General features: G+C 42.2%; 2 protein-coding genes across 5 annotated transcripts in view; one reads left to right on the plus strand and one right to left on the minus strand.

The window, feature by feature from the left end:
• Positions 1-10,489: 10,489 nt before the first annotated feature.
• LOC105899433 (NAD-dependent protein deacylase sirtuin-5, mitochondrial-like) lies at positions 10,490-18,351 on the minus strand. Of its 4 annotated transcripts, none has more exons than XM_012826631.3 (9): positions 18,225-18,351; positions 16,922-17,050; positions 16,280-16,413; positions 14,925-15,150; positions 14,136-14,223; positions 13,972-14,025; positions 13,157-13,280; positions 12,604-12,719; positions 10,490-12,355 (listed from the first exon to the last, which is right to left on the minus strand). In XM_012826631.3, exons 2-9 carry the CDS (start codon positions 17,031-17,033, stop codon positions 12,283-12,285), a joined length of 927 nt encoding a protein of 308 aa, XP_012682085.1. In that variant the 5' UTR covers positions 17,034-17,050; positions 18,225-18,351; the 3' UTR covers positions 10,490-12,282. The 4 variants fall into 4 exon arrangements, with proteins under 4 accessions (XP_012682085.1, XP_012682076.1, XP_012682093.1 ...); XM_012826622.3 differs by having other exon boundaries at positions 16,922-17,053; XM_012826639.3 differs by lacking the exon at positions 18,225-18,351 and adding an exon at positions 18,020-18,197 and having other exon boundaries at positions 16,922-17,053.
• A 2,568-nt stretch (positions 18,352-20,919) lies between these two features.
• The window catches only part of LOC105898478 (phosphatase and actin regulator 1), a 50,291-nt gene continuing 45,039 nt past the window's right edge, over positions 20,920-26,171 (plus strand). Inside the window, exon 1 of the mRNA XM_031562996.2 lies at positions 20,920-21,384. Coding sequence (XP_031418856.1) covers positions 21,273-21,384 — 112 coding nt within the window. The 5' untranslated portion in view covers positions 20,920-21,272. The remainder of the gene's footprint in view (positions 21,385-26,171) is intronic.

A 26,171-nucleotide genomic window follows, 5' to 3' on the forward strand; every position in this document is an offset into this window, starting at 1 on the left:
TTTTGGCAGCCTAATATAACAGTATATCGAGAGCTAACTAGTCACCAGAGTGAGATAGGCTAACATTAAGTTACTGTTAAAGCGCTAAAGTTAACCATAGTCTGCTGTTCAAGGTAACTTAATGCTGACATTAGAATGATGTTATTAAAATTAACATTTGCTCATTCACTGAACCACGTTCCCGATAGGGCCTATGGTAGTGTGGTATTATGGTATATATAACATATATCATTTTGAATTTACCTTAAGATGAGTTACTCTAACTTCAGATAACATGATGTGACGTTACTGTAGTAAAAGTGTTCGCTCATGCGCCATTGTTCTGCTGAGTCGCTTGTGTCACTTTTGTAGAGCCTAGCCTTTGCTTACTCTACCCACCTCTGCTCACTCACAGGCACACACGAACCGTGTTCACCGATGAAACTACTACTACTAGTACTATCAATACTACTGCATCAATATAATAATAATAATAATAATAATAATAATATCCACCAACTTAGCTTTGCAGTAGTCATGCACTCTTACAAAGATAAACAGTCCCACACCAGCACCCAAACCCATTCCTGCGAGACCTTTGGTGAATGTTACGGTGCAGTCTCTGAAAAGGGCAGCAACTCAGGAAAACAGAAGCAATCTGCCTGCATGTGCCTCAGTGTGCGTTGGCCTCGGCTACAGCTGGTGTCGCTTTCGATTGATATCCAGACACACAGGCAGCGCCTCAGAGTCACAAGCAGCAAAATCCAATTTGAATCATTTCTGTTTTTCTTTTTTTTGGGGGGGGGGGGGGGGGGGGGGGGGGGTAGTTTTTTTTCTCTCTCTTCATTTCCCTTCCGCTGTCTGTTGGAGCTGTCATAGAAACAGAAGCTGACACTCTGGATCAAAAATAGCCTAGAAAGGAAGGGGGTTGGCCCATAAATGCACAAACACACAAACACCCTATAGTTATCATTGGCTATGTCTCTGAGTACACACGTGTATACTTTATGTCTGTGTGAACATGTGAGGGGGCTTAAGACAAACAGACACATCTCAACAATCTCATCTTCATTTTAAGTCTCTTCTCATACACAACACACACACACACACACACACACACACACACACACACACACACACACACACACACACACACACACACACACACACACACACACACACACACACACACACACACATCTGTGCTTACCACTTCTGCAGTGCAATCCCACTTCACAGCTTCTCATCTCTAGGCTAATCCATTCTCTAGGCTGGGCTGAACCCATATTCTTTGTAGGTCAGTGGGTACAGATGCAGCATTTCACCCATCTGATCCCTAAGTCAGGTCTCCACTCACTCATATTGAATATTATATCGGTGTATATTGATCAGGCTGGAATCACGATGGATCAATAATGATTGTGTGTGCGTGTTTACACACGCACTTGCGTATTTGTGTATTTCCGCACACTTGTGTATTTCCATGTATCGCTGTGTGTAGCATTTTTTTCTCAATCCGTGAACTCCTGGGTGTTTCCTGTCGTGTTGAGTGCAGTGGAGCGAGGCGTCATCGGATGGGAATTAGTGCTGTGCTCAGAGGGAGTGCAACACAGACAGAAAATCAGCAGGAACTATGGGAGCAGACTGTCTCAATGCCTCTCTAATGGTACTGGCACCCATGGATCATCTCTCCATGCAAGCCCATTTCTGGCCCAGATGAGGCCATGTGAATGCCGCACACACACACACACACACACACACAGTGATGTTGCTCTCTCCCACTCCAACCTGAGACATGTTGAAACAAATCCTCGTGAAGAAGGGTAGACGCATTAGATGGATAGAAGGTATAGCTATCTCCCCTTTCACAGCATTCAAAAGGGAGAGAGATGAAAGCCTACTGCATGCAGTAGTTGTAAGTAAATACACAATGGAGTATTCCACGCCAAGCACAGTGTCACTGATCTATAATATACTGGACCTGATGTCCTCATGAACATGTTTTATATTTAGGATTTTTATCATTTGGGAAACAATACAATGCAATGTACGGCCACACATAACATTGCATTAATGCCGTCCTAACTAGATATCAAGAACAAATCATGTGGTCATATAATGTGTGCCCTGGGCACATTTCAGTTACACTTACCCCACTGATAGATCCATACTTTTTAGTATGAAACTTTAAAATGTCCACCAGTGGAACATAGCTAGTGGGGGTTCATTTGTCTGGCCCGTGCTGATTACACTGTGGTGGTCCCTCTCAGCGCTGCGCTGACTCCATCTGTCATGTATGCACTGTAGCCTACACAGGCCCCCTTAGAGCCTCAGTGGCCTGAGGAGGTCCATGGTTGAGATGGATTCTCATAGTTGTCATGCTCTTGAACAGGGGCTCATTCAACTTCTCAACTCGTTAGAAATCTGAACAGGTACATGATCGGACTTGAAAGTAAAGTGTGTGTGTGTGTGTGTGTGTGTGTGTTTCACAATCTATACTATTTTAGGGTATTCTGTGTATCGGTAGACTCAGCTTATTTAATTTCCATGTTCATTCCCCTAACAATGTTATGGCCACAGCGTCATACCAGAAAAGAAGGCTTCCGTTTGATTTCTCTCACACCCACTTGTGATTTCTCCTTCCTTCCCCCTTTTGGTTTAACAGAAGACAGCAAGAGTAGTATTTGGAGTATCTGTATCTGCATCTGTAAAGCATCACTGTTTGCATCTGGTTTGTTATGGGCAAGCCGTTTGATCCAAACTGATTTAGTCTGATCCAGTCTGTCACAGTCACCTACGGGGATATACTGGCACACCAAGAGTCAGAGTGCTGGCTTCCATCAAACACGTTAGAAAAGGATGTTACTTACGAATATACAATACAGTGATGAGATAGCAGCTCCAGGAAGATGGCAACATCTTTTCTCATGCCCACATAACTTACATCATAACAATTGAAATGAACTGATTAGATTGTAATAATAACTGCAATCTGGAAAAACAAGTATTATCAAAAGCAGAAAACAGTGCTCTTCGACATAGGAAAGACTAAACATTACAGGGGTCGTTGAATTCATTTCCAGTCGATGACTGACAGTCATTGACTGTAAACATTTGCTCATGGTCAAGCTGTTGCCCCAGTAATTGCAGGGATGGGTTTTTTTTAGACAGATCGCGCCTGAAGCCTTTACGTGATTTGCTGCTGCATCTGTCTGTGCTGCACACCATTTGATTCCAGCAGTTTCATCAAATAAATACTATACTGTGCAGAGAGAACACAACCATAACTATTATGAGAACGCATTACATGTAACACAATTTAAATTTAGAATTGGTCATTTAGAGGTATCTTCAATTGTAGGCAAAAGTATTTATTCAAAGGAAGCCTATAAGATCATCCATCATAATTCCATGTTATCAACATAAAACACAAATGTTGAGTAGTCTTTGGCATATGTTTTTTTTTTCTTTCTGGAATGCTGCTGTGTGGCGTACAGTGTCCTAGGCTGTAATGTGCTATAACCCCAAGCCCAATAAAAACTTAAAGCTCTCGGCACAAAAGGCTCAATTTAACACCCAGCGGGATGGTGCCAGAGACTGGAGTACGGTCCAGCTGTGGGTCGGAAGACGCTCTATTAATCTGGCGAATGGCCACTCCCAGGTGGGCCTCGCTGCAGCTTCGCCCTTCAGAAAAGGCACTTAGCCCAAATGACTTCAGTCAAACTTTAACCTTAATTGCAGCCATAAAATATCTTGTCAAGAACAGATCATAAGCATGCCACTGTGGACCATATGATTTAAAAAAAAAGGAATCTCTTCGACAGAAAAGGATATTTAGTATCTGGGCAATTTCTATTTTGGTATGGTGGCTTTGCAGCTCCTCAAAAATGACTCCCTTCCTCCCAGATCTGTCTGAAATGTTTTGTTCCCTGACAATGATCAATTAGCAGCTGAAGTTAGCATAAATACTGCAAGGAGCTCTATGAGATGTGTGAAAGTTCACATGTTTTAATTAAGTGTTGTGCAATCATGTGACTAATGAAAAGATCTGTCTACACCTAACGGGGGAATTATCATTGTCTATGTAAAGGGAAGAAAGTAAGACCCAAAGAAAGTAAGGGCACAATTTGGTCTAAATCCCTGAATAATCCCCAATTTGACACAGTCAAGACAGCATTTCTGAGTGAAAGAAGATGGGAAAGTTGGTACCAAAGTAGGATTTCAAATATCTATCTATCTATCTATCTATCTGTATGTCTATCTGTATGTCTATCTATCTATCTATCTGTATGTTTATCCATCTATGTATGTATGTATCTATATGTATGTCTATCCATATATGTACAGTATGTATGTATCTATCTATCTGCCTATCTATTTAATCATTCATCTATTTCCACTTCATTCGTCAGCAAAGCAGGCCTTTCGAAGGTAAACAGTGACACAATAAAGAGCTTAAGCTAGCTAAAAATAGATAAAGCTTTGCCTCCTAAATCATTTTTTTTTTCTCCTAACAAGCAATGGATTAGTGCTTCCCCAGAGGATTTTCAGTCCGAAAGCCTGATCTGGGGGATCGGGCAGCTGACCAACTGGAGTTGTTTTAATTTACCACAAGCTGACTAAAGCACTGAATGGCAGACTCAACCAAAGTTGATCAAACTAGACCAAGAACAAATACAGGGAGGAGCCCGTTTTAACGCTGTAGGTGTGTGCTTTGGGAAATTTGGGGCACGTGGTCTAGATTATGCAAATATTGCAAACCTTCAGGTGGCTGTACAAGATTACGCACAAAATGTGTGTGTGTGTGTGTGTGTGTGTGTGTGTGTGTGTGTGTGTGTGTGTATGTGTGTGTTCGTGTCTATCACACTGGTGTGTGCCAGTGTCCGTGTGCATGCGTGTTTGTGTGTGTGCGCACAGTGCACGTGCTGGAAGAGGGATCAGTCAGGATGTGTGCAAAGAGTGTGGAGTAAGACACTGCCACTGCGGAATCCTCTTAATCTAGCCCGTGTAATCAAGGAGAGAGAAGGACCCGGGACTGGGTCTCCGTCCTACTGAGTGCTTGCGTCTCCACCAGGCCCTCACTCCATGTAGAAACGCCCCCATCTGCAGACTCACAGCACATGCAGGAGCTCACACACACACACACACACACACACACACACACAAAAGGGCTGCCACACTCTCTGATCTGAACCACACCATAGCACGCCAACATGCAGTGCATAGAGCTCTAAGGGACAGTCCATTAATGAGCAAACTAAAACAAGCGAGCCAGTAAACAAAACAAACAAACAAACAAACAAACACGCAAGACAGTCAGAGCATGCAGCCCTGCAGGACATTACAGGAAGAGCAAACACACACACACACACACACACACACATACAATATGCTAATGCAACACAACAAGAAGGTGCTAAAGGGGGTATGTGTGGGACGGACACACACACACACACACACTCAAACACACAGTAGGGGGAGATGGGCATGCCTAAAAAGCAGTAGCTGGTGGCAGATCTGAGATGACAGTCTCAGTAGGCCTGCTTCAGCCTATTTATAGCTTGGCCATCGGGAAACATTAGCTGGGGTGACCGCCCAAACAATAAACTGGACACCATGATAAGGCACACTACACATAGGAATCCAGCGGCATTAGAGCTTTAGGTCGTTCATTTTGAAATGTCTGCAATCATATGTATAATGCAATAGAATATGTTTGAAAAAAAAGCATTTGAAAGCATAAAGCATTCATCTTTACAAAGCTATAGTGCAAAATGGCAATCCTGTCCGTGCCCTATGTATGTGTGAAGAATGAGGCACATGACCGAAAAAGTCTATGATCAATAATCAGGAGGGAGGTGCAAAGGTTCCCTTATCCTAATTAGACAGGGTTTATGGGAGATTACTGAGAACCTGTGTGCCTATCACTGCCTGCCTTACACACAACCCCAGGACACAGGGCCAACCTCCCTGGAAGCCAAATGCAGAGAGAACCGGCCTGAGGAAAGGGAAGGACAAGGAAGGGAGGTGTCCTTAAGTTGCTCACTCTCTCCAAATCTCTTTTTCACTCACTCCTTCTCTCTCACATACATACACACAGTTTTCCCCCCTGTTGGATGGTTGCATACACGCTTTTTTTTTTTTTTTTTTTTACACCTCACAGTGCATGTCTGAACTTGTCATCTCTCTCGGCTTCAATGTAGTCAGCACTAAGAAAAACAATGACTACAGACAACAGAGCACTGCTGCGATCGAATATAAGATGTATCTCCCAGTCTAATACCATATACTACAAATTCATTCCAGATCGTGCCCAGCCTCCCATTCTTCTTGTTGCTGATGGAGATATGTGATAAAAGGAATTGACAAAGAAGGGTACTCATGGGGAAACTGTCATGGCTTCTTAAATTAAAACAGTTCCCATGGCGACAGATTAGCAAGGAACCTGAGTGTTTGTGGCCCAGCACAGTAAACAGCAGCAGTTCAGAGTGAGGTTAGAGAAAGGAGATTATTCTCTCTCTCTCTCTCTCTCTGCCTCCCTTTCTCACTGTGCATGTGTGAGCAGCACCCACCTTCAGCCTGTAGTTTCAAGGGAGGCGTATTGATGGTTGCTATAAATAGAAAACACCTTGGTAAGCCTCTGAAAGTAGACATATTTGACAGACAGCTGTGTCTGACCCAATCTCAGACATTTATATCCGTACAACATGTTTAATCTCAATTCTATAAAAGATGGCTTCTACTAGCATTTGTTGAGAGTTTTATTTGCATTTGCCAAGCTGTACACTTCAATAAAACTGAATCTGCTTGATGAGGGCCAAGCACATTCCCTCATCTTGAATCTAAAGTTTATCTCCTACCAGTGCTCATCCTTACTTCTACCATCTATTTGTGTCTGCCAGGTCTTAATTATCATACAGAACAAACAAAAGGTCACCCGATCTGATTGCATTTAGAAGCCTAGTTCATAGGGAATAGTAGAAAATCAGGACTTTTGCTGTTTTTCATGCGGAAAGAGGGGGACACAAAGCCAGGTGTTACTCCCCACAGACAAGGAGAAAAGGCTATCAAGACCTGCTTAAGAAAGTACATAGTCTAGAGACGCAACTGGCATAGTCTCAAGACAAAACACCCAAAGAGGACTCCTTTAACACCTGGCCAGACAAATCACTGCTTGAAGAGAATGACTGTAGCTCAGTCATAAGCAGCTGATAAATTAAAATTCCAAATTTTGACAGTAACACACATTGAAAAACGTGCATTATTAAAAGGGGGGTACTTTTATATTATATAAACTGTATATATATATATATATATATAAATAAATAAATAAACTGTTTTATCATTGTGTTTATATTTGTGTTGATGTATGTTGGATATGCGCAGATTCCTGTGGGAAAAGGGGGGCATTTTTCTGTAGTTCTCATTTCAGACTCCACATGACCACTCCATAGGAGGAAGGGGACCATCCACGGATCAGAGATCAAGCACCGAAAGACCCGCAAGCCTGGAGATTCACAGTCAGAGACTGATTGACCATGGCTGATGAAGACCAAAGACAAAAGATCCAGAAATACAGAGAAGAACTTGAGCTGTGACATGAGGCACACTTACACAGACACACATGCAAATACACACACACACACACACACACACACACACACAGACTAATAAAAAAAAGGATCTATGCTATGATGTTCTATGACAATTATTTCCCATTTACACTTATATTTACTTATCTTTTGTTGTCAGAAGACATTATGTTTTTATTATTTTAAACAGTTTCCTTGGCTATAGTGGTTCTCAAATGCTTTTTTCCCAAACCTGAGAAAATTGGATTATTGTAGTACCAAATTACAGAGGATCCCAATGATAAGTTACCAATTGAGACTGGAAAATGACAGATGGTGACAGGTCGAATGATGGGTAAAACTCCCTAGTGGCCAGATGGGCAACCTAATGCAGGACATCACCGCGCCTATGCACCTCTTTGAAAGGTGTGACTGAGCAAGAAAGTTGATGTGATGCTATGTATGGCTGTATAGCATCACAGGGGGATCCTGACAGAAAACATGAGAATCATGACAAAGCAGCTACTATGACCACCAAACATGTGGTCACTTTAATTTTCCGAATGGTAATCTTATCGTGGTAACAAAGGAAAGGTCCACACCCTGGCATTGCTCAGACACCTGGGGTTAGGAAATGAACTGAGGTGTAAGCAACAGCCCCCAATGGGGGTAGGCGACAGGTCAGAGAAACTTAATTATCATACAGATAAACAAAAGGTCGCCAGACCAGCATAGTTCATTTACATTATGAGCCTAGGAGGTAACTTAAACAGTATATACTTTGAACTAATTCTAATTTTGAAATTCTTGTGGTTCAGACCTACACCTTGCCTGTGCAACACATCCATATTCAGCATTTCATGCAGTCAAGATGTAATATTGGCGAGCAAGCGAGTGAGAGATAGTGTGATAAAATACGAGTGTATGTGTACGGAGACATATGCAGACTTTCCTTAGTTTCAGAGCATCTCATCTTATGTTGAGCCTCTCATCTCTTGAACTATTTTTTTTCCTGCAAATCAGGTCCCTTGTTCCATCTGTCACCCCTTTCTCTTCAAGGAGCAAGATGATCTTCACAAAGCCCAAAGCAGAAATGATGACTCCATTAACTCACTCGTCCGGCGGGTCAGACTGTACTCATTTTTTCTCTCTGCTCCTTTCTTTTCCTTATCTCCGCAGCTGGGTTCCCTGAATGGCCTACCATTATTCCTCTAGTGCCAGGGGTCATACTCACACAGCCTGTTTCCAAAAGAACAACAGCTCTGTATTGCTCAATATTTCTAGGACATTAACCACTGCCGTACCATGTTATCATATGCTAGAGCAAACTATCCACCTAGCGGTTTGATCACTGGAGCATAAAGTCAATTGATCTCACACAAAACAAGTGAAAAATGCTGTCACTTCCAAGTGCACTTAGTATTCATCAAGCACTGAGAGATTTCATTGCATCCAGTCACCTGGTGCTGTGGATTAGGTGCATTTACGCATATTCACAGATGGACCTTAGATATTCACCTAAAGTAATTACTGAGATGGTTATGGCTACGCATGGGCAAACATTACCATTACCAGATCTACATTCAAAGCGGTTGTGCTAGGATCAGCTCTATAGACCTCCGCTCATGCACATTTTCAAAGCAGTAAGTGCATTTCTCGAAACAATTAGTACAAACAGCACCATGCAATAGATACCTCTCTAAGTCCTTTCTTTCAACTCTCACACTTCAGGTTTTCCCTGGAATTAATAAAGACTTGTTCTTTCTTCTTCCTTTTTTTGTCTGAGGAGCTCCTCCCATCTTAATGTAGCTGTACTCTTTACCACTGCCTGCAGTACACTTATATCTTCTGTCTGTTTATCAACGGCTTGTTTCCATTGCTTCTTCAGCTACCTCCTTTCTCGAATCACCCTTTCTACTTCAACCTGTTGCCTTGACTGGGCTGGATTTTGCTTTTCTTTCCTACCTTTCTGACAAATTCCATATCTTTCCTGACCCATGTGATTCAATTTATACCCCACTTTACCCTTCAAACCTTCCTAAATTCCTTTTCAAATATACATTAGTCGATTCCACAATCGGGCCTGTACGAACTAGGGCTACCTTTAGGCCAACCAGGGCTAATGGTCTCACGCCTCAAGCCGCAAACAAAAAACCTTTACGTGTCTACTATCAGGCCGATAGCCTCACAATGTTGCCCTAAAACCCACTCATAACATGCCGCCTTGGTGTAAACCATCCATTCTCCTATTTCACAAGTGAGTGGGAAGTTCAAGTTGAAATATGCGATAAAGTCTGGATGCCAAGCACTTACGACCTACAGCAGAATAAGTTAAAAAAGGAATATAAAGGAAACCAAAGTGACGGTTTGCTGTTTCTGATCTTCACTTTGTGGAATGTACAGTTAACACTCAAACACTAAAATACAGCACATATAACAGACTCATCAGACTCCTCTATCCCTTAAATCTGTCATGTACTGGAATTTTTTAGCGATCCATATCCCAGGTAGCCATGAAGATGTGGCTCTAATATAAGCCGGTTGAATGCATAGTTCACGTTAGATAGAAAGTTTGATGAGGATTGCTTCAATCACTAAGTAAATAATCAGGGTTTGAATGTAATCACTGAAACTTAAAAACTATGAATAGATACCTTTATGCTTTTTAAGAAATTGCTGTTATGATGGGCACAAGTTTCTAGATGATGTGGAGGTTGAATAAACAGTTTTGAGAAATTTAATTCAGATCTGAGAAATGTACCAAAGTGAATGATTGATTGCTTTTCAATAACGTTGTTAATAGACAGATGTCACAGTTTGATGAAAAGTTACAATATCAACATAAAAAGACAGAGAAATGACATAATATATCCCGACTCACTTGCTAATTAAAGTGGCACTGGTATCAGATCACCAAATTCACCATGTCCAGGTCCGTATAAACATCTCTAAGTTCTTTATTATGATTCCAGATCAGGTGCAAAAAGACTAATTGGTTTCAATGAATACACTGATGCATCGTGCGTCCTGTGTTGTATGTATTTGGCGTGTATGTATTTATGAGTGTGTATATAGCAGTATGGGTAAAGACAGCATGTTTTCACTGAATCAAATAGAAGCGAAACACAGTGATGGTATGCGCATATGGTAGGTTTAATGGTTCGAACACTGCATGGATGTGTTTTGCTGACAATGACATTAACAACATGTAGTTTGGATTGTGTTCTAATGTCAGTGTATACCGAATAGAACATTGAAGTTGAACGATTAACATCTTTAGTATTACAGAAGACTAGGAGTGTCATTAAATATGCATGTCAAATTTGGTCAAATGCCTTCACCAATAGACAGTCAATATCATAGGTGTGTTGAAAGACCACAATGGTGCTTCAGGACATACAAACACAAACCATACAGACACATACCATGGCTTGACCACTAGGAAATCAAGCAGACATCAAGAGGAAGTGACTACAAGTGAGTACAACCATGACACCCTGTCAACCAATGACAAGGAAGCATATTACATCAATGGACCCAGCTGTCTATCATCACCCCAGAGCTCATTCAGAGAGAGTCAGAACTTTGCAATCTGTGTTGTGCGTACACAGCCAAAAAAAGAAATACATAAAAAGGCACTTTAGTCGCCTCCCCATTCCAGTAGAGATAAGGTTGAGAACCTTTTATTCGGGTCTGGAATGTAACAGAATGATCCCAACGTGGAACAGTTGCTGAGCGAAAGCCCCCTCCCCCTCCCGTCCTTTTATATCTCCTGTTGTTTTGGTACTCATTTATAAAACCTCTATGGCTCCCCCCTTGCGCCGTGTGTTAGGTCAGGGATAATGTATAGTGCGCCAGTCCTTCTTGAGAAATGAATTGCGTTAGGACTTCCAGGCACAGTGTAGGGGGGGGGGGTCTTGTATCGTCCTGAAGGGATTTCTTTTTAATCATCCCCTATGTTCTACCTTCATACAAAAAGCGTGCCATACAATGTTTGGTTAACCAAGCAAAAGTAAGACAATAACTGTAAACTGCTTTGAAAATGGTTTTAACTAAATGTAACTTGTCATCACATGACATTTAAAGCTGCGCTGCCTGACTTTTCCCTTACATGCATAGAGAACTGCTTTGTCGTTTTCCACACCGCTGTCGGACCTCTCAGCATATACCATCCTCATAAGGCACATTCATAACAGGGTGGGTACGACCACCTAGCATTGGCAAAAGCAGCACTTGAGAAGAATTACTGTTAATATCCTGTGAATAATCTCTGATGTAGCAGAGTCAGATTAGATGTAGACGGTAACCAAATGCGTCCCAGCACCTATAATAAGAAATACCTAATATGTAATGTGACAGTACCATCCCATCTGATATGACATCTAGGATTCCAGCATATATCCCTCATTCACCCTAAAAAAAATAAATACAGCTCCATATACTACGTCCGACTATACTACAAACTTTAAAACCACTGTGCCATAGTCCCCCGTAGTCCTATTCAAGTTAAACAAGCCCAAGAGATATCCACTAATCCTAACACTGCATAATGTCTCTAGTGACACGATGTGCATTTCCACCACCAAGCATTCGGAGCAGTAAGGCCACAGAAAGAACTTCCCAGAATCCAAAGAGACGAGGCGTGTTTGTGCAGCTTCAATGACCATGAGGCGTCAATGTCTTCTGGCTTCAGGTACGTGACCTCTCAGATGACCTCTGACTCGTGAACCTCTCAGATGACCTCTGACTCGTGACGTGCCAGAGCAAGAGGCAGTGTTGTTCCACACTGCCCTTGAATGTGATGCCTGTAAACAACAGCCAATCAGTCATGTATAAGGCACCGGCCAATCAAGATCTTTGCAAATAGCTGTTACAACTTTATCTTAATAATGCTATTGGATAGTTTGGACAATCATATTGGCTAACTGTGTTAAATACTATGGTCCCTCCACTGCCACAGACATATGATCTACTGATCACACTTGCTGAATTTTGTCTTTAAGGAAATAATATTCAGAAAAAAGAGCGTCATGATTGTGCCCATGTAACTCACGTGAAGTAGGTGGTTTTGGGGGTGGTGTTGGTGTTGAATTCAGCTACGGGTACCCTCCGCGAGGCCACCTGCGGGCCAAACATGGCTGCCGGGTACACCACTGAAGATGTGCCAACCTGTGCGGAGAGCAAGGGATTGCTGGCTGAGGACAATCCCTATGTACCTCTACATTCACACCAGCGTATATCACAGGCCAAACTATTTTTGGCAACATACAGACGTTTTCTCAGTACTTCACCCCATGGAATTGGTGTACCATACCGTATTATTCCATATTACATGCCATATGATTTAATGTACCATATCATTTTGTATAGATGCTACTGATTAGCAGTGTCCATTACACCGGATCCCTCCATTTAAAACATGTCGTATACACTAGCAAACTTAGTCTCTGCCTAGCCATGCACCGCATCTCCAGGAGGTGCCCGCTAAACCTGCTGTCTGCCGGCAGGGTGTGTTTAACCCGGGTGATGCGGCGCGAGAACAGTGAGCACAGGGGCGGGTGGCGGGCAAATATGTGTGTGTGTGTGTGTGTGTGTGAGAGACTCACCACCAAGCAGAGGTCACACATGTCCAGCTCCTTCTCCACCTGCGTCAGGACATTGGAGTCCAGGGTCTCGCCAAACCAGATCACGTCGGGTCGCAGCAGACCGTCGCAGTCACTGTCCTCGCATCTGCCTCGCCACAGGACAGAGTCAGTCACAGAACACAAAGGGCCACCGTTCAGTAGTCCTCTCCTCACATGAGCTATTTGATCTGTCTGACTGCTTATCTGTTCCAGAACTGGTTTCTCGACTCCCCAAAACAGCACTGTCTATCAAGCTGATGATGCTTTGCGCGCTCTTGTGTTTAGAGGGGAGTCAGTTGCATCAAAGCAAATTCTCACTTCCTCTGGATGTTTGCTCAAGACTGTGAATCACATTTTAGGGCAGATTACACAGCCAGTTGGTACTATCTAACACATTTTAATGAGGGCTGTGGTTTGATTTGAGAGCACCGCCTCGCTTCAGCTGCCTGTGGCGTTTCAAAATAAACCACACTCACTCTGGAGGAATCCTCCCACAGTGACCAGTACATTCACTTCAAAAGATAAACACTGTGTGATATGACTGCAGCCAATACTGCTGATTACGTTGACCACACTGTTAAACACAGCATTCGACCTGCCAAACACTGCCCTCTTGTGAGCATCTACAGTACGTTTTCCCTATATACTATGTATAGCAGCATTCTTCAGATGGGTAGGGCTGACCTTAAGTTTTCAGACAGAACAATATCTTCTTTGTCCTTTAGTGGAAGCCATGACATATCACCAGCTCAAAAACAGTGCCTTAGCCCCTCATAAACGCACTGGCTCCACTGTACCTTGGCAGATCATTGACAGGAATCTGGGCCTCACTGGTTTCTGGGTCAGGTGCACTGAGGGTTTCAAAAAAAGAAAAGACATAAAGGAGACACATGTCAAGAAATGACCACAGTGTGTGAACTGCATATGCCTGTCTAGCGAGTGAAGTGCTGCTGGGTCCTACCCTTTGCCTAGCAGCGATGGACAGATGGGGCTCTTGTGATTGGCTTTCACGCTCCCACAGCTAATACAGCGGGTCTTGAACAAATTACCTGAATCAGGGCAACAGAGAGAGAGAGGCATTGGGGGAATTCTTGATTTAGAGTATTATCTCTGCATGTCTTCTATGAAACAATCAATATTGGCAAAGACAGCCCCCATGCAGATACATTTGGACCATTAAGTGGTAGGCACTTCACCGAAAAGAACGCAACAGTCACAAGTCACCTTCATAATGATATTCAGGTCTTTTAATGTATGCAATGCCATAATTAGCATGTTTGATCAGCGTGTTGATTGCTATGATATTCTCAGTGTGTACCGCTGGGGGGGTTAGTGTAATATATGCAGCGCAGTTTGCATAAGGGTACCCAGCTAACAGCAAGTCCACACAGCACCACACTGCTTTAAATAATCAGTTAAAAAGAATGAGTAATATTAAACTGTGACAAGCATAATTACACAGGCCTTATATAAACTGGTAGTGCAGGGAAGGCAAGCAGTGTTACTATAAATAATTACTTTAATGGTGATTATGTTGTTGTAGCACCATTGTAGGATCACCTGATTGAAGTACTGTAGTGTTAAGAGGGTCAAGAGAGGTCATTATGAGACATCGCCAAAAACAGTTCCTTTAAAAGGAAGGTTTTTCAAATAAATATAGGTTCAGTATTTAGCTGAGCCCAACTCTAACGTTCATCAGTCTTCTTTTTCTCAGCCAGGCTAACTCCTGCCTTCCTCCAAGCGTCCATACCGTGGATCTCCAGCACGTTTTTGGAGCCGGCCCGGCGGTGGAGCTCGTCGACGTTCTGGGTGATGACCACCACGGAGCGGCCCTGTTTGCTCAGGCGCGCCTCGCACTCAGCGATGGCGTAGTGCGCGGCGTTGGGGCTCTTGCTCAGCGTCACCTCCCGCCGATGGTGATAGAACTCCCAGACTCGGGAGGGGTTCCTAGAGAAGGCCTCTGGAGTGGCCAGGTCCTGAGAGGGAAAAGTTACAACAAGGCGATGGGTCACGAGCAAGAAAAGTACTGGGTCCGTAAGAGAACCCTGAGGACCTACTAAAGATATGTTGCCAAGGGGTGAAGGGTAATGTGCATGTTATGAAAGACAACCTCTCTCTATGTTAAGACCATCTGCAGTTTGAGCATTCTCATTACTGCTAGTTAGTGCAGTACACACAGTCACTAATAAATGAATTGCATAGGCTGTGTCGCTTCAGAAGGTGGTAAATTAGGGCAGAGTTCAGGCCATCTCTGCACAACAGATTCAAACAGCGGTGACATTCAGGAAGAGACTTCCACTATGACAGTAACAGTTTCCTTTTCAAACCCTTCTGAGGGGTTCGACAATGCAGGCGGGAGGGATGGGGGGTGGTGACACCCAGACATCTGGCGCTTCTCTGAGCTCTCCTCTCACAATGTATATCTCTGCACAGCTGTGAAAGTCTAACAGCATTGACTTTGGATGTTGCACAAGTTGTTATTGCCTGCTCATAGACCAGTGCAGTGGAAAATAACTGCATTTCTCAACACTGACTCACAGATAAAACATAAACTTTGACCAATCCATCAACAACAAAACGAGACCTTTGAAGAGAATGTGTTTACCCCTGCCGATATTTACCCTCATCATATCACAAGGTCATGAGTCATAAACTGTTGAGCGAAGTAGTTCAAAAAGAAACTAGATCCTTTCAAAAGACATTTATGTACTCATCTTTGTGTTCATCTCTCTGACCAATATGAAAGCATTGCTCAAGGAATCTAGCTGAGTCAAACGGAACTCAAACTATCAAACTGTCTTGAGTCGTTTGAGAACATCAGATCAGTATCCAGATTTAGCACATTTTTTCAAACTCTCACTTATTTCAGGCACCCCACTGTTAGAGATCTGACCATGTGCTTACACAACTGTAAAGACAAAAACACTACCCGATACCTCTGCATTAGGAGGACTTCACACAAACATACCACAAACAGTCATTGGGCCGTCCTTACAACTACACCCACCCTTTGGCGCCGCGGCAAAGAAAGAATCAAACGTGTGAGACAGAGTCAGGGCGGCGTGGAGGATCAGCGGTCAGTCTGGGCATGTCCCCCCTTCTCACCTGTGCTTTCCATCTCCGCCACAGGCCACCTGCTCCCCTGAAGGTGGGAATCCCACTTTCGGCACTCACTCCTGCCCCCGTGATGATGGCGATGTGTTTGGCCTTAGAGAACACCTGCCGAAACTTGCCCATGTCTGTGAGACAAAAAAAAACGAGATGTTCGGACCAGTGTGGCCTCTTGTTGTTATGATTGTCAGCTTCGATATATAGATTCCGTAATATAAGTTACTTTTGTTCAGTATCGTTAAGTGTTCAGTAAGTTCTTTGGATTTTTTTAAACAGACATTCAAAATGCCACCAGCATTCAAAAAAAGTACATTACACTTATAAATGTCATAAAATGCTAGTCATTTTGAGATAGTCATCAACTGTATGGAAATATTTTTGGGCTCCCTGGCAAAATCTCTCTCTTCTCAACCCCACCATACAGCCAAAGCGTGGTTACTGTACTTGCAAACAATGGCTACCATCAAAATTCTCCAGTTGAGAGCTAAACCTTGGTGAAGGGGTGAGCCCTTTGCAATGCATGTATATCAGGAATATTGAGAAAAGGAGTATATGAATGTATGCATTCATTCATTCATTCATTCATGAAACCTGTAAGGGTCAAGATGTGCTCTACTTAAGGAAACAGACAGATACCTGAGCTATGCCGCAACATCTCCACCAAAGGCCATGAGGCAGGGGGACTAGCCCTGACTGCATCAGGCAACCGAGGACCCAAGGACCTGGAGGCAACATGGCTAAGGAGCATTTGGGATGATTTCACAGCTGCTGAAATCAAGAAAGAAAAAAGCCTTAAGTTCATTATCAAACAGATCCACTATGTTGTTCATACAACAGCTTCATAAACAGATTTCCTTTCAATATGCACAAATATGATTCATTGCTATTATGCAATATCACCACATGAAACGATGAAATAACGACATAACGACGTTTTCATTTTAAGCCCAGCGAAGCAGATAATTAATACAACTCGAATGCACTGTCTTTGCTGGCACAACAAACACCAACTAAAAGCAATCAATTTGTATTTTGCATCCGAGGTTACAGTATTACTCAGCATAGAGTTATTCTTTGTCATTATTTTGTGATGCATCTCGATTAATTTACTCTGGAAGTACACATGGGTTGTTTGCACAAGACTGGCCCCAGCATTCCCTTTTTTGTTTACAGAGTAAACTAAATTGTTACAGTTGATACGGGGCCCTTGTCGACTCGAATATCTTTCACTTACCGACTGTAACGGTGCTTTGAGAACGTATGTTGTAATACTTTGCATTAATGGTTTGAAAATATATTGTAAAATAATAAACTAAACCAACATAAAACAACACAACACACAAACGCAGGCTCTCGTATTACATGTATCGCGATAATCGGTATGGCAGGGCATGTCAAATATAAAACGCCTCTGAGTGTTTGGTTGGGGGGTCGCGCTTGCCTCTTCAGGAAACAATTCGCATGATTCTGCAACAAAAAAAAACCCAGCACCCTAACATTATTGGCGTTCTGTCTCGCGTAAAGCGAATAAACTTTATTTGGAGGTGTTATTCATTTTACCAAACCATCCCGGAAGATGTTTTAACAGGTTAGCTTATACCAGTTGAAATGCAAGCAAGGTTCGGTAACTTCACTTCTGAAAACAAAATTCAACTGAGAATTTGTTTTAAGGTCAATCCAAGCAACCCTGCGTATCTACCTATTTAGTCCGCTGTTAAGACTATTATTACTTACTTTGTTTGCTCTACCATTAGCGTCAGCTAGTTAGCTAGGATAGCCGCCTAGCTGACAGAGAACACTGTTACGGAAGAAAATGTGTTAAGTTACACAATCTTCCAAAATGAAGTTGGCTAACGTTACGAGTTACCACGTGCTATGTCAATATTCAGCTGGGTCCCAACAACAGTTTATCAAGCATGACTCATATAGGTACACTTACCTTTCCTATTAGATATTCTGAAACGAGACCTAATGACCCTCAGTAGCAAACCTTTCAGAACCTGCCTGTAATTTTATGTTTACTGTAATTTATCTTGGAATGCCGTAAACGTTTGACATCATGTCGTGAAAAGCATTGTATTCGGGCCAAACAAGAGTGAGGAAGGAAAACAAAGTTCAGTGGGCCATCTGCTGGTTAGTGATGAGTATTGCAGAGGAATTCAGCCACGGAAAGATTGCGTCGTGGAGTTGACAGAAGCAAATCTTCTGGACCGAAAGGGAGATGCACACAAGAGCTTGCATAAGTAGGCCTATGTTATGAATACATTATACATGGAGATGTAAGCTGCACATGAGAGTCACTGATCGAATCAGTTCAGGACCTGTTGGCCAGAACAAAATGTAACCTTAGTCTGTTCTGACTCAACATCCACGAGTCAGAGCTTCATGAACCTCCTTCAGTTATATAACTGCATACAGCTTCACGTGCTCATAAAGGTTAAGCTTTTGGCCCAAATAACTATGGTTTGCGTTACGCGTATTTTTTTTTAATGTGGGCTACGTCTGCTCTGCAGTGCTCGTTTAGGCTATACAAATATCTGTCATTTGTCCACGGGGTGGCGATAGAATTTTGGATTTGACCTCGCAAACGCATTTGCTCTGAATTGTTTAGATATTATTTGTAACCTAAAGCAGGCCTTACAATTAAAACTCAAAACTTCATATCAAGTCTTGAAAACAACAAGATCAGGTTTGTATTATCAAACGTTTTACAAAGCTACACAGGTTCATCTGCATGAGACACAACATAACTGCCTTTAAAGATGCTATTTAAATATAACTGTTTTTTTTACAAACATTCTCACATTTGTCTCAATACCATGTACACTTTTTCAAAACCCTTAACACATTCACCATATCAGTATACTGTGTGAACTAAACTGTGGATACCTTTGCATTGCATTCTTCCGAAATTCATTGATACCTGTCTCAGTCAATGTTCACCACCAGCAAAACTCTGTGTAACTACAGCAATTTTCGCAGACATTTTGATACTCTGTGCAAAACAGTTAACTTTTTTTCCCCCCACTATTACTACTGTATATGTAAGTCATGGGCTATCAATGAGACAAAATGATCCAAAAATGCAACTATAACAAACACTTTTATCCAAAGTGACTTACAATAGCACTTTGTATTGTGCAGGAATTAAACCCAGGATTTAGGAATTCAACCCACTGTACAACTGATCACACATGGTACATTTACTATACCCAAAAGTGGTATCTACAGTATTGCAAAACCACAGATCAAAAAATGTTGTCTTGGTGTCATGGTAACAAATATTTGTGGAATATGGGAAAGTTTAGGGGTGGATAAGATGTGCTAAAGATTTGTTTCTAAAGATTCAAGGCCAGGGAGAATGTTGCTGTACTGTAAATGTGAAGTTCATAAAAATGTCACCATGGATCAGCATTAGGGCTGCAGGACACCTCTAGTGGTAGTCTCATGTATTGTTGCTTCACATACTGTACATTGGAATGAAAAGTACTTTTTTGTACTATAGTATATCACAGAAGATGCTGAATAGATCTGTCTTTAGGCATTTAGCTGATTTTCATATGTATTTGTTTTGAATTACGAAATGTAAGCGGTGTGATATATTTTGCATTGCAAGACTAAACTATGCAAAAATAGAAAATACAACTACACATAATATATGTATTTTTGCAAAGCCTCAAGTTGTCTGTGTTTTTTAGTTCATTGTACATTGAGTGATAAAGTAGTTTAATGAAAGAGAGCATATGCTATAGTTATGGCAACATGAGTCACTTCTGGGTAAAGTAAGAAGTGTTTTGGTGGTTGTAGAGTATTTTACATGAAAGGTTAACTGATGTGCTCAGGTGTGTGTCTGTAAAGCCCACTGTGTGACGAGTTTTGAAAAAGGGTACATGGTATTGAGACAAGTGTGAAAATGATTGTAAAAAAAACTGTAATTGTAAGCCTGTATGGCAATTGTGTGGGAGAACTCAGTTTGTGATGCAATGTAGACAACCAAATATAAAGTCTAATGTGTACCTAGTTCAGCAAACTTTTCTGCATCAGGCTATATTGTTGTGTAGTATACAGAGTACCTTTTTAATTTAGAAAAAAGGTTTGTTTTATAGTCTAGTACTGCCCATGTGTATTTCTCTTTCATTTAGATATTGTGTTTCTCAAATGTGCAGTGCAGTGTAACACTGTGGGCCTACAGCCTCTTGATTGACCTCAAGTTCATTTGAATGACGTGTGCACTATTTGATGTGAATCTCTGTGATATTATCTAAATGCTGTGTTTCATTTTCTAATTTTTAAGTGATAAAGTGTGTTTTGGGGAGAGCAGGAGAAAGAGAGAGAGAGAGAGAGAGAGAGAGAGTGTGTGTTGGTTCATGATCGTGTTTAGAGTTTTGAGAATGGCTTTCATGTCATGCATCAGAAAACGTAGCATTTTTAACAAATCACGTCACTGGCAATTTGAAAAATAGCAAACATTATTATATTATTATATACATTAATATATAATTACATTTAAAACTATCATGAATGAGTGAGATCAAATGCATTTACACTGGGACCAACAGTTCCCCAAAGTGAGGCTTTCATTAAAATTCCGACGGATGTCCGTATATGCCCATAAGTGTAGTGCGAACTCTTGAGGATAGCCTACTATAGATGATTCATTCATGGTGGTATTTCAACTATAACAATGGCCGTCACATGTCCAGTTCATCACCGTTGATGGCATTTATTTCATTCGCGCTGTTCTCACCATAAACCACTGCTTTTACCGGGGGGCGGGATTTCCAATATGTTCAGTTTGTGTGCATCTGCAGGTTATTTCAGTCAGATGGAGGGGACGCACGTTTCGCCTTTTAGCCCCTGACATCCCTCTCTCCCCCTCTACCCCCTTTCCGCTTTTTTTTTTTTAATATAAACACCGTATTCTCTTGTGACCGTGGCACTGTGCTTCCCTCAGCCGGCCAGTCGCCACTGGACGCTGCTCAAATTAATGGCGGCCTCTCCGGAGGACGACACAGATCGCCGACCGATCAGAAGAGTCCGGTCTAAGAGCGATACGCCCTACCTCGCTGAAGCAAGGATCTCTTTCAACCTGGAGACAGGTAGGATGCTGCTGTACGCTATGCATGCACGTGCTGGTTCAGATCGTGGCATCATGATGTTGTAAATTGCCTCTGACATTTGCTTGTTGGCTGTAATACTGTGTCTTCTAATGAGTTTGAGCTATGACAAGCAGTTTTGTTTGGAAATCAGTTTAGATCCTTTCGGTTTGGAGGGTTGCTCTCTGCGGTGCTGGGTGATCGGGCTTCAGCCTATTGCAGAGAACGAGTTGTGTCTGTCTAGGTAAAACATGTAGCTTAATGTCAATGCTGATCTTTGCACACCATGACTGCTATGTGTATCATAGCCTTTAGTGGTTAAAGACAGGTGCTTCAGTGATTAGGGAGAGTTTTCAAAAGCGTGGATATTTTACAGATCTAGATGTGTTTATGTGAGCTTAGTCTATTAGGCTACCTTTGCCAAGCTATTGTATTTTATGTCAGGCTACATATTTAACACAAATCACTAATTTAAAGTTTGATTAGGCCAACCTCAGAGTTGTTTTGTGTAGTAGCCTCGCTGATTAATTCGGTTACATAATAAGAGAAAGTCGAAAATCACAGCGTGAGTAGTCACAAGGTTTTTTATTTTATTTGATCAGATTAAACATTGTTTCGCCATTTGATTTCACGGTGCCTGCAAAATGTCGATGCTTTCATATTTAATCTGAGTTGGAGATGGTTCATTAATTGTGCAGATGCTTTACCGCACGAGGCGCATTGCATCCCTTGTTGCCATGGTGACTTGGCATTAATGTATGGCTGAGTCAGTGGCCTACAATGGAAAGTCATCGACGGAATTCAGTTCTTTATCCAGATCGCAAAAAAATACGAATTAGGCTACCCCAGAACAAGGAACCTCAAATTAGTAGCCTACTGTTTTGATCAGGAATAGGTTCGTTAAATAGCCTTAAATACCTGTTAAGATAGACTGGGATTAATATAAGGAAATTATGAATCTGTTCAAATATGTTATGCTGAAATAGTCACCGCTTCCATCCTCCGTGCTGACTTTGCTGTATCTGGATCAACACTCGAAAATATTTTCCGTCACAAAATATTCATCTAATTGTGAACTGGATCAAACTATTGTGATGAATCATTAATCTTAAAATTACCCTATGAGGGAGATTCAGTCTGTCACCAGTCTTGCATACTAGCCTACGTTTGGTGTATGGTAGCCTACACAGCGTAAAGTAGTGTCACACCCCTGAGATTTGTATGGGTTTTGTCGCTAGATGGATTCTGCAGTTTTTGTCTGGGCTTAGTCCCATCATGCCTCATGATGTTTTGACTGATTTACTCTGCACATTAACAATGATGTAATGGAGCTGCCTTCTCTGCTGTGCTGTAACTGACTGGGACATTAGATAGGCCTAGTTAGTCTGACATTTACCTTGTTGTGTAAGCGCAACTGTATTGCCATGTAATAGAGCTTGCAATTTGCTAAATTTAGCTAGACTGTGTAGTTCTGTTACACACATCCACCCTCCACATCCTATCCAGTCTTACTAAATATGTTGTATTCATTTAAGCTGCAAAGTATGTTTCAGCACATGGAAGTAACACGGCGAGGCTAGTCAGGCACTCTTAGTTCTATCTATCTATCTATCAAACACAGACCAACTCATTATTCTATCAGTGTTCATGCTAAAATGATATGTTACTTTGGATGAACGGTAAAGCAGTGAGAGTTTTATTTTTGCTCATAGTTGCCCTTTAAGCGTGGTGACTACTACTTTCCATATGGAAATCTGTGGCGTCTCTGCTGGTCTTTGATGATGCAATACCACTATGGGGAACTGTAATGATGCAAGACCTAAGATCCTGCAGCATCTTGAATCTCTGATGAGTGAAAGGGAGAAACCAGCAAAGTTGGGGAGACGGAGAGCTAGAGGAGTGAGTGAGAGAAGAAACAAAAGAAAGGGGGGGGGGGGGGAGTGAGTGAGAGTGGGAGGAAAAAGAAAGGAGAGTAAGCGAATTGGAGAGGGAAAGAAAAAAAAACACAGAGATGGAAAGGGAGGGGGGAGACTGAGATAAGCAGGTGGTGCTAGAGGAGAGGAACACAGGTTGGTGTATGGAAACAAGGTCACACTCTGAGGAGTCCCACTGTGGCCCTCTGCTGTTTCATCAGACCTCTTTAATGAGGCTCCTGCCCTGCAGACAGGAACCCACTGTGAGTACTACATGTCACATCAAGCACATCTAAGGTACAGTGATGTGACTCATTTGTCATCTTGATCATTTCAGCACATTTGTATTACTGTAACTTTAATTACTAACTATAATTCCTGAAGTACTGGCCGCTACAGCAGGAGGAAAGACAGTAAGCATACCATGTGTTTGTGTGTGAAGGATTGTTTATCCTGTCAGTTTAATTGATTGACTGATTGTTTATTGTCTCTCTGAACGTTGTTTTGTGTCTAGACATGTCTGTATGACACTGTCTTTATTTCATACCGATACACACACAAGCATGCAGTCAGCCATGCAGATACGGTATGTCTGCCCTCCTGTCTTGCACACATACATACACACGCACGTACACATACACACACACAGATCACAAGTAGGGGAGACACACATTACTGCTGGAATATTCAAAGTGAAGCACAGTGCTGGCGAGATTGTATTGATCTGGAGTCAACAGAGTGTTTGCACCAACACAACAGCACCTTCCTCCTGCACCAATAAAATAGCAGTTCTCCCAGTTCCCAGTCTTACTCTATACCACCTGGATGAGATGCAGTTCTCCCAGTTCCCAGTCTTACTCTATACCACCTGGATGAGATGCAGTTCTCCTAGTTCCCAGTCTTACTCTATACCACCTGGATGAGATGCAGTTCTCCTAGTTCCCAGTCTTACTCTATACCACCTGGATGAGATGCAGTTCTCCTAGTTCCCAGTCTTACTCTATACCACCTGGATGAGATGCAGTTCTCCTAGTTCCCAGTCTTACTCTATACCACCTGGATGAGATGCAGTTCTCCTAGTTCCCAGTCTTACTCTATACCACCTGGATGAGAGCAGGTAGTTCTGTTAGGATGACTGGCATGGCCACATTTAGTTCCTTTTGTTGTCAGTGTAATGGTTCCCTTTGTGGCTTTAGTTCTCAGTCAGGGTTGAACTCATTTGGTTTGAATAAACAGATCGAATGATGTTGGACTGTAAAGAATGGCTCTGAATGCCAAAGTATTTGCCAAGGTGAATGACGTACAGTGTATATGTATAACATAATGGTTCATCACATCAGTTTATCCACCCCACCTCTTTACAAAAAAACATTCATTCTGTGAAGAATTATGTGAATTGTGTGAAGAGCTAAATGCTACAGACACCAAGCATTTTACCTTGTCTTTCCAACTACTACAGAAGTGCTCAGGCTATCAGTCCCACTGGGACAGCCAGCCTCTTTATCAGAGACGATGCTAACACAACACTGCCAAACTGTAGCAGCCAATTAATCTCTGATTCCAGTCACTTCATAATGCAATCAGAGGCTAATGTGAGCACACTGGTTGTTTCAATGAGCCTCTGTAGTGGCTGGATAATTTGATTTCAGCCATAGATTAGATAAAACACTGCGTTGCCTGCCATTTTAATCACACTTCAATCTCAATGTGGATGAAGCGCTGCTTTTAATAGACTTTGGGTGCTTCCTGCCTCTAGTAGACAACTGCCAGGGTGAATGTTGAGACACAGGGAAAGTTGTAATTGTAGTGATAACTGTTGTGTATGACCGCCCGTTCACTTAAAAATGTGGAAAACTTTGAATTTCATAGCTGTGGCTTAGTCACAGGAAGCACTTTGATAAGTGTGGGTGAGAATGTGTGCTGCGCTGGCCTGGGGCCTTGGCTGATGACATCATCACTTTGTGGCCAGCTTTGGCACAGCTGTTCCAGTGGAGTGGGCAGCTGGAACAGAGCAGGTGAACAGATGTGGTTAGCACCAGGAAGGAAGCAGAAGATGAAGAAATGGCATGCCACTATAGAAGCATGCACGCATGAATGCGCAAACATCGGCTCAGGATAAAACAAAACCGAGAATATCCTAAACACTATTTGACCACGAGGACACCAACATGCACATGTGAGGGTATGACGGCATGCAGGAAGTCTATTTCGAGTCCTGTATCACCTGCTTCTGTGGTTCTCTTTTGTATGGATTTGTTAGCGAGAAAGTGATTTTTCAGGTCTAGCTGCCTGTCGTCATCTAGACATAGGTAAGGGCGATGAACCATCTGGCATGTCCACCTATGGGGACAGACTTTAATCTGTGCCCGCGCAGGATAATGCTTTCAGCTGATTGAACACAAAGTGTTACACACTGACAGTCATGTGCATAAATTAAAGGCGTGTAAACACAACATTTTAAAATGTTGTGCTCCCTTAAGCACAGGGTCTTCAGAACAGTCTTCCTGAAGACAGCATCTCGAAGACCTCGTTGATCTTATCCAAATGTCCTAATACACTGTCCTCCTCATATTCCTTCTCTTAATCTTCTCCTCTCGCTCGCTCGCTCTCTTTCTTTCTGTTTCTCCTTCCGTCTGTCCAGTTTGCCCGGGTAATAATAATACAAAAAATGGCTAGGCTATCTTATCTCTCCTTTATGTCATGCTTGAGTATTATTCCACCCCCAAAAACAGATTGTGCGTGTGTGTGTGTGTGTGTATGTGTGTGTGTGTGTGTGTGTGTGTGTGTGTGTGTGTGCGTGTGTGTGTGAGAGTGAGTTAGTGATTGAGCTTGCCTCTCCCTTCCTGTGACTTGCCCAGCATGTGTGTACTTTATTAT

The sequence above is a fragment of the Clupea harengus genome, chromosome 25, assembly GCF_900700415.2.
Source record: "Clupea harengus chromosome 25, Ch_v2.0.2, whole genome shotgun sequence".
Classification (NCBI taxonomy): domain Eukaryota; kingdom Metazoa; phylum Chordata; class Actinopteri; order Clupeiformes; family Clupeidae; genus Clupea; species Clupea harengus.

Bases quoted from the DNA above. Each gene is read 5' to 3' on its own strand.
- LOC105899433 (XM_012826631.3), bottom strand. From the start codon at position 17,033: ATGCTCCTTAGCCATGTTGCCTCCAGGTCCTTGGGTCCTCGGTTGCCT. The intron at 14,224-14,924 runs GTATGGACGCTT...GCCCTGATTCAG, and splicing joins AAACGTGCTGGAGATCCACG to GTAATTTGTTCAAGACCCGC. The intron at 14,026-14,135 runs GTAGGACCCAGC...TGAAACCCTCAG, and splicing joins CCATCGCTGCTAGGCAAAGG to TGCACCTGACCCAGAAACCA.